General features: G+C 47.9%; 2 protein-coding genes across 3 annotated transcripts; both read left to right on the forward strand.

Moving 5' to 3' along the window:
• The first annotated feature begins 927 nt into the window (after window positions 1–927).
• On the forward strand, window positions 928–6,268 carry MTA (mRNAadenosine methylase). Of its 2 annotated transcripts, XR_013583238.1 has the most exons (9): window positions 928–2,055; window positions 3,074–3,172; window positions 3,647–3,730; window positions 4,041–4,396; window positions 4,479–4,695; window positions 4,754–4,833; window positions 5,129–5,385; window positions 5,658–5,819; window positions 5,981–6,268. XR_013583238.1 is itself a non-coding variant. In XM_078583920.1 (8 exons), exons 1-7 carry the CDS (start codon window positions 979–981, stop codon window positions 5,349–5,351), a joined length of 2,136 nt encoding a protein of 711 aa, XP_078440046.1. In that variant the 5' UTR covers window positions 928–978; the 3' UTR covers window positions 5,352–5,385; window positions 5,658–5,936. The 2 variants fall into 2 exon arrangements, 1 of the variants encoding a protein (XP_078440046.1); XM_078583920.1 differs by lacking the exon at window positions 5,981–6,268 and having other exon boundaries at window positions 5,658–5,936.
• Window positions 6,269–9,246: 2,978 nt separating this feature from the next.
• LOC144710141 (P-loop containing nucleoside triphosphate hydrolases superfamily protein) lies at window positions 9,247–10,930 on the forward strand. The gene has a single exon (XM_078583817.1). The coding sequence runs from the start codon at window positions 9,273–9,275 to the stop codon at window positions 10,608–10,610; it is 1,338 nt and encodes a 445-aa protein (XP_078439943.1). The 5' UTR covers window positions 9,247–9,272; the 3' UTR covers window positions 10,611–10,930.
• Window positions 10,931–11,782: the final 852 nt, after the last annotated feature.

The raw sequence follows: 11,782 nt of genomic DNA on the forward strand, positions 1-11,782 counted from the left end.
GCACATGTAGAAAAACATCCCGTAAAAATACCAGTGGTCTGCTAAAGACACCGCCAATTCCAGCAATGGGGGGTATTTCTATTTCTCCCCTGCAGTAATCACTTTTTGCATGAAATCACATGGCGAGTAATGGCAGAATATTGAATGGTGAGGAGTCATATGGTCTGTTGCAATAATAAGAAGACATAAAATACAGAATGTTCACCGGATCAAAACAAGAGATGCAGGTCGAAGAAGACAAATAAAAACAGTGATAATAAATATAAAAACATAGTTTTTTTGAAAAAAAAGAGCTTAGAGTGAGACACAACTGAGCAAAACAGGAAAGTAAAACAAACATAGGGATAATAAAGATGAAGAAAAACACAAATTTTCCGAGAAATAGGTTAAAATGAAACCACAACTGTGCCAAAAAGGAGATTTGGGAGGACAAAAGAAAACAAATACACGAACAACATAGGGATAATAAAGATGAAGAAAAACACAAATTTTCTGAGAAAAAGCTTAAAATGAAACCACAACTGTGCAAAAAAAGGGATCTGGGAGGAGGAAAGAAAACAAATACATGTACAACATATCAGCACAAAACAGGGGAATTGGGAGGACGAGGGAAGTCAGCCACTTAATAAGCGGCCCCCTTCAAGCCACTCCCAAGGGCAGTGGAAATTAATCGCAAGCATCAGCATTTTATTCAAAATGCCGGAGAAAACTACCCTCGTCAATTTTAGTTCTGCCCTATACATATAACTCATTTAGAGTACGGTTTAGGGTTTAAGAGACGATGTGAGGTCTCAGCGAATTAACTCTCCTTACCCTGCAAACCCCCTGGAAAAGATAACATATGATTGAGTCAGAAGCTATATATTCTTCTTTTCATCGTTGAAATATTCAATATGGGATAAATTGGCTCCCTCCGCCATTAATAGAACTCGGAACTGAGAAGAGGAGAAAGAAGAGAGGGGGGTTTAGGGCTCCGCCATGGACGCGCAAGCTTCCTCCGCGGGCACCGAGGGCGGAGAAGAAGACATGGCGGGCCTGCGCAGAGCCCGGCAGAGGCTCGAAGATCGCATCCTCTCCAGGCGAGCCTCCCTCGACGATCTCATCTCCTCCGTCCCCGACATCATCCCCACCGTCGACGCCTTCCTCCGCCTCATCGCCGCCGTCCATCGCCGCCCCTTCACCCCCTCCCCAGACCCCCCCTCCTCCTCCTCCCCCCCCCCCCGCCGCCGCCCCCGCCGCTGCCACGACCCCCCGTCCCCCCCTCCCCAACACCCCTTCAAACCCAACAAGCCCGGCAAGCCCGACAAGCCCGACCGGCTCGCCGGCCCGTCGGACCGGCTCGCCGCGGCGCGGACCATGGTCGCCGTCTGCCTCCTGGAGCGCGCCCCCTTCGCCCCCATCGACTCCGCCGCCGTCACCCGCAAGCTCGAGCACGAGCAGTCCTCGGCGTCCCCGGCGGAGCGGGCGGCGCTCAATGAGCTTGGCGGCGAGGGCGGCGCTGTGTCGGCCGTCGAGACGGCGCTCCGGTGCATCGCCGAGGCCGGCGGGGGCGTCGAATTGGAGGAGTTTGTGGTCAGCGGGAAGCCCAGGTTGATGGTGATGGCGATCGACCGGAGCCGGCTCTTGAAGGAGCTGCCCGAGACGGCCCAGCTCAATCCGCCGCCCGAGCCGCCCGGTGGGCCCCTCATGCCCCGGCCCGAGCTCTGGATCTCGCCGCCGGACCTCCACCATCATCATCATCATTATCATCATCATCATCATAATCAGCAGCAGCATCAGATGGGTGGGCTGCTGCCGATCTTCCCCGGGCCGCGGGGCGGGGGACGAGGCGTGATGGGGTTGATGGGCTTGCCGAGGGGAATGGCGGCGGTGCCGCCGATGCTCCGACCGCCTCTCGTGGCCATGAAGAGCTCGGAGGAGGAAGAAGATGTCAAGGATCTGGAGGCGCTCCTCAGCAAGAAATCTTTCATGGAGTTGCAGAAATCCAAGACGGGGGAGGAGCTGCTGGATCTCATCCATCGCCCCACGGCGAAGGAGACTGCCGTCGCCGCCAAGGTTCGCGGAATTCTTCGTTAATCTGCCTGAATTCATGTATACTTGCATGAAATTTGATCTTTTTGATTTGTCTGATCGATCTAATCGCTGATTTAAACTATCAAATATATGATCCGGGTCGGTCTCATCACCAAAACTTTCTTTGTTAGAGCAACTTTCTGCTTAATCCTTCATTAATCTGCTTGAATTCCTGTTTACTAGTAGGAGATTTGATCTTAACTGTTGTCTGATTGATCTCATTGCTGAATTCATCTATGCTTGTATGAAATTTAATCTAATCGATTTGTCTGATCGATCTAATCGCTGATTTAAACTATCCAATATATGATCTGGGTAGGTCTGATCACCAAAGCTTACATTTTAGTGCAAATTTATGCTTAATTCTTCATCAATCTGCTTGAATTCATGTTTACTAGTAGGAGATTTGGTTTATGCGATTGTCTGATTGATCTCATTGCTGAATTCATGTATACTTGCATGAAATTGGATCTTACCAATTTGTCTGATTGAACTAATCGCTGGTATACAAAACTGTCAAATATACGAAACGGGTAGGTCTGATCACCAAATCTTACGTTGTTAGAGCAACTTTATGCTTAATCCTTCATTAATCTGCTTGAATTCATGTATTCGTGTTGGAGATTTGATCTTATCGATTGTCTGATTGATCTCTTTGCTGATTCAAACTATGAAATATACGATCCTGGTGCGTCTGATCGCCAGAGCTTACATGCTATAGCAACTTTATGCTTAATTCTTCATTAATGTGCTTGAATTCATGTATACTTGTTGGAGATTTGACCTTATCGATTGTTTGATTGATCTATTCGTTGATTCAAACTTTCAAATGCACGATCCTGGTGGGTCTGATCACCAAAGCTTACATGTTAGAGAAACTTATGCAGAAATAATCGCTCTAGTTTTAGTTGATCAGATTGATCTTCTTTTTTTAGATTTTTGAATGTTTAGCTCATGGTTTGTTTTTTCACTTTTCTTTCGTATTTTGTTGGAAATGTAGTTCAAGACAAAGGGAGGGTCGCAGCTGAAAGAGTATTGCTCAAATCTGACCAAGGAAGACTGCCGACGGCAGTCTGGCTCCTACATAGCGTGTGAGAAGGTTAGTTGAATCATTCGATGATGGTAAGAATGATGATGATTATGTTTTAAGTAAAGCATCGGACTCATACATAGTATCCTAGAATGTCAGTTTCATGATGATGATGAAGATGACGGTGAAGTATGATGCTGATGAGAATGAGTGATAAAGATGATGATAAAGGATGATGCTTATGTGAAGTTGATTGGGAGTGAAAGTGATGATGATGGCGGGAATGTTAATGACAATGAAGATAAAGACGATAATGCTAGTGATTAGGGTGAAGAAGAGAATGACGATGCTTGTGATGATAATGACGGGGAAGACATAATATTAGTGATATTGATTTTTTTTTGAAGAATTATTAGTGATATTGATACTGCAGTGAATATGATGATGGTTTAATGGTGATGAAAAGGGCTATATTTCACTGTTTGTGTCTCCCCGGTTTGATGTGCACCTCTAACTTCGGCTCATCTTTGCTTATCTTTAAAGGTTCATTTTCGTCGTATAATCGCCCCGCACACGGACACCAACTTGGGTGACTGCTCATTCCTGGACACTTGTCGCCATATGAAGGTATATTTCATATCTTATCGTTGTACTGATGCTCCACAAATCTCTAAACCTAGAGTTCTGATTATTTGATCCATATTTCAATTCAAAATTTGTAATCCTAGACTTTATACTAACTATAAACTCTTTTTTCAAAAAATAAAAACTCAAAACTCTTGCTTGCAACCCTGTACATACTTCCAAATATTATCTCTCTTTAATCATCCTCCAAAACTTCACTCGTGCAATGAAAGCTCTACTCAGACTCCAAATCTCAATGTAAATCCAAAATCCTAAACCCTAAACCCCAAACTTGCATTTCAATCAATTGCAGACGTGCAAATATGTCCACTACGAGCTAGATCCCACTCCTGATGTATCCTCCTTAATGATGGGGGCCATGGCAATGGTGCCTCCTAGGCCGATGAAGACTCAGCGGGCAGAGTACTGCTCAGAAGTGGAGCTCGGCGAGCCTCAGTGGATCAACTGCGACATCCGCTCATTCAGGATGGACATCATCGGCCAATTTGGCGTCATCATGGCGGATCCGCCATGGGACATTCACATGGAGTTGCCATATGGCACCATGGCCGACGATGAGATGAAGAACCTCAACGTGCCGGCGCTGCAGACCGATGGGCTTATCTTCCTCTGGGTCACCGGCCGTGCCATGGAACTAGGCCGAGAATGGTATCCCCGTCATCATCATCCGCATCATCTCTCTCTCTTTCTGCCTTATCTTACATTTTCTCTAAACATGATGGAATCCCAGCTTGGAGCAGTGGGGTTACAAGCGGGTGGAGGAGATTATCTGGGTGAAGACCAACCAGCTGCAGAGGATCATCCGGACTGGGCGGACCGGGCATTGGCTCAACCACAGCAAGGAACACTGCCTCGTGGGCATCAAGGGCAACCCCGAGATCAACAGAAACATCGATACTGACGTCATCGTTGCTGAGGTCCGAGAGACAAGCCGCAAACCTGATGAGGTGGGCCCGCTAAACCTTCTTTGATTTTGACTTTGAATTGATATTTTGGGATTTCCAGATGTATCCTTTATTGGAGAGAATCAGCCCCAGAACGAGGAAGCTGGAACTGTTTGCCCGCATGCACAATACCCATGCTGGGTACGTTGTCTTTTCTAATTTGGGTTGATAATACTAATTCTGTTTTATTTCTATTATTTTGGCGTTGACTAGGTGACTGAATGGTATATTTCGGGTTGAGGAAGGTGATATTGATTTTTTAATTCACTTTTTTGGGTTGATGAAGTTGATTTTTGTTTTTTTTTAATATCTCTCTTGGGGTGTTGACTACTTGATTTTTTCTTTTGAGGCCACTACAAGGTGGCTGATTTTTATTTTGGGTTGATAAAGTTGAATTATTTTTTTACTTAATTTTTTTATTTGGTGCGTTGACCAGGTGGATATCACTGGGGAACCAATTAAATGGGGTGCGTTTGGTGGATGAGGGACTGCGTGCTCGATTTAAGGCGGCCTATCCGGATGTGGAAGTTCAGCCGGCATCGCCTCCCCGAGCGTCAGTGGCAGCAGAAGGCGGCGCCGTGCAGCTCAAAGACCCAAATGCCGACATGGCATCCGAGTCACCTGTTGACCACCCAATGTTAGATGCTTCTGGAGTTTGATCCCCACTGCCATTTCCTGCCTCTGTTGAAACAGGTATCTTATTTCATGTTATTTGCCGACTTAGGCAGGTTGTCATCTGCCATTCGTTCCGTCTCTTACCGTCATCAGTCATCTGTCCTGACCTTGGAACGAAATACAGAAGGAAAGCCTTCTTGGCTTTAGGTATACAATGATGTTGACAGATGGACAAAAAAATCACGATGACGGTGTCGTTGTCGAAAGGCATTGACATATCTGTCTGTGTTTTAGTCCCTAAATTTGTTGTTCTCATGTCAAAGTCAACGTTATCTATGATGGTCGTCCAGGAAAAAAGAAAGATTGTGAATCGGTCTTGAAAAAAAGGAAGCAGTGGCCATCTGCCATCATATCTGCCCCGAGCTCTTGCTCTGGCATTCGCCGTCCTGCCAGGTGAACGTCGCCACTTGCCGCTGGCCGGAGTGACTGTTGACCTCCACTTGATGCAGATGGTATTGGCTGTCACTATTTCTCTCTTCTTTGCCGACGGGTTGCAGTCGGCTGCATGTTATTTTTTGCCGAGTTTCCATGATCCTGTGAATAAAAAACATTTCATTTTCCAAACAAAATTGATCAATAAAATACACATTATAAACTCGTCATCTGATGGCAGTGTCGTCATCGCCCCGCTGCTCACCATCTTCATCATCATCGACAATGCTGTCTGCAACGTCCATCACCTTCTTATGGCAACAACAATGATGATGGAGAGGAGATCACTACTGATCAGGGGTAGTCTTTTTGTGCAATCAGTGTGAAAAGAGTTCGATGTGCGGTTCGATTTGATTTTCCGGACTGCACATTGGACAGTTCTACAGTACTTTACACCACACATTGATCATGGTCGTGTGCGGTGGGAAAATGAGATTACATGCGATTTTTTTAAAGGCTCTTCTGTCGCTTTCTTGTTCCTTTCTCTCCCTCATTTTCTCTTGCGGTCTTGTCTCTCGTTCCTCGCTCTTTTCTCTCTATTTCTCTCTTGTTCCTCTCTCTCCCTCATTCTCTCTTATGGTCTTCTCTCTCGTTCCTTCCTCGCTCTTCTGTCTCTTTCTCTCTTGTTCCTCTCTCTCCCTCATTCTCTCTTACGGTTTTCTCTCTCATTCCTTGCTCTTCTGTGTCTTTCTCTCTCTTTCCTTTCTCTCCCTCATTTTCTCTCTCGTTCCTTGCTGTTCTGCCTCTTTCTCTCTCTTTCCTTTCTCTCCCTCATTTTCCCTCGCGGTCCTGTCTCTCATTCCTCGCTCTTCTATCTCTTTCTCTCTTGTTCCTCTCTCCTTCACTCTCTCTTATGGTCTTCTCTCGTTCCTCGCTCTTCTTTCTCTTTCTCTCTTGTTCCTCTCTCTCCTTCATTCTCTCTTACGGTCTTCTCTCTCGTTCCTCTCTGTTCTGTCTCTCTTTCTTTCTCGTGCTCCTCTCTCTCTGTCGTTCCTCTCTCTCTCTCTATCGCTCTTCTATCTCTCTCGTGCTCTTCTCGCTTTCTCACTCTCTGTCGCTCATCTATCTCATCTTCTTTCTTTTTCACTCTCACTCTTCTATCTCTTTCTCGCTGCTCTCTCTCTGGCTCGTTCTTCCCTATCTAGGATACTCTCTTTCTCTATCTAGCTCTCCCTCCCCCTCATTCTCTTTCTCGCCCTCGTTCCTCTCTCATTCTCTCTTTCTTTACATCTTCTCTCTCTTGCTGGCTCTCCCCCCCTCCCCCCGTTTCTGATCTCAATCATTTGTGCGAATTTGTGCTATGTGCGGTGCAATTTTTTCCACACAAATTTGCACTGGCCATCGAACAGGGATCTTGTCCGATCAAAAAATCGCACTGGCCAAAAAATTCGGACCGGACCGCACGACCAACCCTACTACCCTTTGTCCTTTCGTAATTGTCAGCTGTTTAAGGCTTTCAGACTATTTTACATTGCCTCTTCGTCCAACCTTCAAGACCGGTCAGCTTTTACATCCAGGGACGAAAAAACCATTTTGTTTGCGTTCCTGCACTATAATTCTCAACAATGGATGGGGCTAAACTAGGGAACAGCAACCATCATCCAGTGACAGCAACGTGATGGTGACGGTGACAAAATGACGGATTTTTAAAAGCCCAGGACGGTGACGGTGACGGATGACGAACTGGGCGTGACGGTGACGCGACGGTGAGGGGGGGCCTCAGACAAGTGACTTGACGGGACGGCCGTCACGGATGATGGCCGAGACGGATTTTTAAAAACGACCAAAAAAGCTTAAAAATCGTTAGACTTAAGCTTTTAGACGGCTGGGATTTCGCCATGTGGTGTCATTAACTCAATTTCTTGGCATTAATTGGAGGCATGCCCCTCTAATTCTCTCTCCTCCGCACAGTTGTTTTTCCCGTCATACGTGACGGTGACGCCGTCTGGTGACGGGGACACCGCAAACCATGATGGTGACAGAAACATGACGGATTTTTCCGAAATCCACAGACGTGTGAAGAGACAGTAACGTGATGAAGCTTTCGCCATGTCACCGTCCGTCCCGTCACGTCCGGGCCGTCACGTTCCGGACGTGCCATTGCCTAGGCTTGACAGTCAATCCCTACCGTCCATTCGTCATCGGTTCTGTCCAGCCTACACGGGGACGGCATCGGATGACAAATCGGACCTCTGTCCTGTGCCGTCTCGTCAGTCACCTGTCCGAGGTAGGGAACGACACGTCCGGGACGTGACGCCCGGGCGTGACGGGACAGATGACGAGCCGTGACGAACGGTGACGTGACGAAATGTTCGTCACGTCACGCGTCCGAGGATTTTGAAAAAAAAAGGTCACGTACCCGTCACGCGTCCATGCATCCTCATTCCGTCACGTCACCGTCACTGGTGACGGAAATTACTAGCGGGGAGAAAGAGATAGGATTACCGGTCGGGAGAAACTGGGCGAAGATTTTGTTAGAAATTCCACTTCTTTTGAGAAACCCATCTGGATCAACGCTCGACCCACCTGTCTTTGTCGCCCTCTCCCTTGTCGACTTGTTCAGGCCTCTTCTTGGCCGGTTTTCGCTGCTTCTGCTCTGAAGAAGAGCATCGCCATGGATTACTCTTCGGAGAGCTTCTCCAGGAGATGGGTGGCTTCTTGTTGGCGCCAAAAGGTCTCACAGGTGATGGGCATAGAGAGAGTCCGCCTCCAAACTGTCCCCTTAGCGAGAGAGACTACATTGTTTAGGATTTTGCAAGTTTCTTCTTCTGGGTTTTGTCTAATAGCCATTGCCCGCGCGAACTGGGATTGTATGAAAGTTTTTGTTCCCTTTTTTTCGTGTTTTTTGGATTATCTCTCTCTCTCTCTCCAGTTATTATGGGAAATAATAATACTTATTATTTCACTTACTAGTTACTATCTAGTACCTAACGTATATTCTCCTCCACTTCTCTGAGTCGAAGCTCCCTGAACGGCTGGTCCTTCATAACGGACTTTTAATTATTTGATTATCATAACATATTAAACCATACATGATACATCTCGTAACAATTTAATTATTACCACTATTTAATAAAAAAATATAATTGTATTAAAATTCCGTCACGGACGTCATCCGTGACGAACTTTTCGTCACGTCACGCCTTCGGACTACCCCGTCACCGTCACGGGCAATCCGTCACCGTCATCGGCACGCTCATCTGGTTCATCACCGTCACTGTCATGTCATCCGTCACATGTCCATCACGGTGACGTGTGACTTGACGGATGACGTTTGGCGATCTTGTCACGGTTAGGCGGCCGTTAGACTCAAAAGGGGCGGCCGGACGGTCAGCCGCGAAGTCCAGGTGGCAGTCAAATCCCAATAGCAGCGCGCCAGGTGGTTTCGCGGGCCCCACTAGGGGACGACAGTAACCTATATAAATAGCGAATCGGAGAAGGCGAAGTTCTTATTCTCCCGCGCAGAGCAACAAATGGCGGGAGCAGCGCTGCTCTGGATCGTCGTCTTCCTCCCGACGCTCGCCGCGCTTCTCCTTCTCCTCCCCCGGCTATGGCGATCAATCAAGAACAATTTCCAATCCTATCACCACTACAAGATCCCGAGGTACGACGAAAATCTCCAAGAAAATCCTCTTTTCCGACGATCATCCGCCTACATCTCCTCCCTCACCTCGCTCGAAGACTCCGATTACGCCAACATCTTCTCCTCCGCGTCGAAGAAGAAGATCTGGTTCCAGATCGACCTCGGCCGCACCGTCCGCGACTCCTTCCTCGGCGCGCCGATCCTCTGGACCTGCCTCGCCGACGGATTCGTTATCCGCGTCCGTCGCCGCGTTCTTCGCCCCTATCTTCTCCACGTCGAGTCCGTCGCCGACGAGATCCAGCTCCGGAAGCGCGATCTCCGCCTCTTCACGATCTCCGCCGTCGGATCCGGCCTCCGACGGTGGCGATCCGTGCCTTTCACGCATCCTGCGACGCTGGACGCCATCGCCATGGATCCAGACCTCAAGAACCGCGTCAGAACAGATCTGGAGTCGTTTCTGAAGAACAAAGCCTTCTACAACCGCCTCGGAAGAGTCTGGAAGCGGAGCTACCTCCTCCACGGCCCTCCCGGCACCGGCAAATCGACCTTCGCCGCGGCCATGGCGAAATTCCTCAACTACGATCTCTACGACCTCGATTTCAACCTCTCCAGCGGCGCCGATCTCAAAGATCTCCTCCTCCAGACGACTCCGCAGTCCGTGATCTTGGTGGAGGATCTCGACCGCCATCTCCGGGCCTCGCCGGAGCCCGGCCAGTCCGCGATTTTGAATTTCATGGACGGAGTCTTCTCCTGCTGTGGCGAGGAGCGCGTCATGGTGTTCACCGCGAGCGCCGAGCCGACGGACCGCGTCGAGCCGGCGGCGATCCGCGCGGGCCGCGTCGACGTTCGAATTCCCTTCCCGCTCTGCAATTTCCAGACCTTCAAGGCCATGGCCGGGAGCTACTTGGGCCTCAAAGACCACAAGCTCTTCCCCCAGCTCGAAGACAGCTTCCATGGCGGATCGTCCATCAATCAAGCGGAGATCGCGGAGATCATGATCGCCAACAGAAGCTCCTCCACCAGGGCCCTGAAGACGATCATCGCCGCCCTCAAAGACAACAGGACGGCCCCGCCATGCCCGATCAACTCGGAAGAACAACTCGCCGAGTCGGGATCGGAGGGCGGGATTCGGAAGCTCTACGGCTTCATCAAGCTTCGAAGCGGGAGCAAGAGAGAAGGCGCCGCCGTCTCTCCGCCGGCCGACGCCGCCGATAAGGAAAGCCCTTAATTCTTTTTTTCTTTTTTTTCTGGAATTACGATTCTTTTTTTTTTGTATTTTAATTGATGCGTGTGGTGTACATTAAGTGGCTCTGAGTTCTTACACCGCAGAAGAAGCATTGACTGGGATATTAACTGCCGCGAGTCAGATATGATTATCGCCAGCTCAGGTATCTACTATAATCTCCGCCTCAATAAAAGCTTGCTTTGATTGTGGGGAAGTTCTGGGAAGGAGGAATATTTTAAGTATTGGGTGGATGGAGATGGGTTATGTATGTTGACCGGTGTTGTCGTATTTATGTATGTATGTATATGTATCTCTCTCTCTTAGTCTGCACGTAGTCGGGTTGTTTTTTTTTGTTGTCTGTAGCATGCTTTCTGGGCATGCGCAGTGCGCCAGTGCAGCCTTTGGTCGCCACTGATGATGCGCGACTCTCCATCTCTCTGTCTATCTCTCTCTCTTTCTTTCTTTCTTTCTTTCTTTCTTTTTCGCTATGTATCTGCAACTACGGCAACCTGTCTCTGTGGCTCTCTCTCTTTCTTTCTTTATTTCTCTTTCTCTCTCTTTCCTTCTTTTTCTTTCTTTCTTTCTTTCTCTAGCTCGTTCTCTTTCTCTGCAGTCTCCACTCTCTCTTTCATTTTCTCGTTCTCCCTCTTTCTTTCTCTCTCTCACTCTATCTCTCTCTCTCTCTCCAGTCTCCACTCTCTCTTTCATTCTCTCTTTCTCCCTCTTTCTTTCTCTCTCTCACTCTATCTCTCTTTTTCTCTACCTCTCTTTCTTTTTCTCTCTCACTCTATCTCTCTTTTTCTCTACCTCTCTTTCTTTTTCTCTCTCACCCTTTCTCTCTCTATCTCGCTTCTCTCACTTTTGCTCTCTCTCTCTCCCTCACTTTCGCTCTCCCCCTCACTCTCTCTCTCTCTCTCACACAGTGAGTCTATTTCTTTCTCTCTCTTTCTTTTGTTTCTCTTTCTCTCTGTGTGTCTATTTCTTTCTCTCTTTCTTTCTGTGTGTCTATCTCTTTCTCTCTCTCTCTCCCTCTTCGTGTCTTTCCCTTTCTTTCTCTCTCTCTCCTTCTCTCTCTCTCATTCTCTCTCATTCTCTTTCTCTCTCTCTCTCATTCTCTTTCTCTCTTTCTCATTCTCTCTCTCTCTCTCTCTCTCTCTCTCTCCCTCATTCTCTCT

Source organism: Wolffia australiana, chromosome 12, assembly GCF_029677425.1.
Source record: "Wolffia australiana isolate 7733 chromosome 12, ASM2967742v1".
Classification (NCBI taxonomy): Eukaryota; Viridiplantae; Streptophyta; class Magnoliopsida; order Alismatales; family Araceae; genus Wolffia; species Wolffia australiana.

What these genes read in the sequence shown, in the direction of transcription:
- LOC144710141 (XM_078583817.1), top strand. Translation starts at nt 9,273, where the DNA reads ATGGCGGGAGCAGCGCTGCTCTGGATCGTCGTCTTCCTCCCGACGCTC.
- MTA (XM_078583920.1), top strand. Translation starts at nt 979, where the DNA reads ATGGACGCGCAAGCTTCCTCCGCGGGCACCGAGGGCGGAGAAGAAGAC. An exon ending in ATGGAACTAGGCCGAGAATG is followed by an intron (nt 4,397 to 4,478) that starts GTATCCCCGTCA and finishes ATGGAATCCCAG; the next exon opens with CTTGGAGCAGTGGGGTTACA. An exon ending in CAAGCCGCAAACCTGATGAG is followed by an intron (nt 4,696 to 4,753) that starts GTGGGCCCGCTA and finishes TGGGATTTCCAG; the next exon opens with ATGTATCCTTTATTGGAGAG.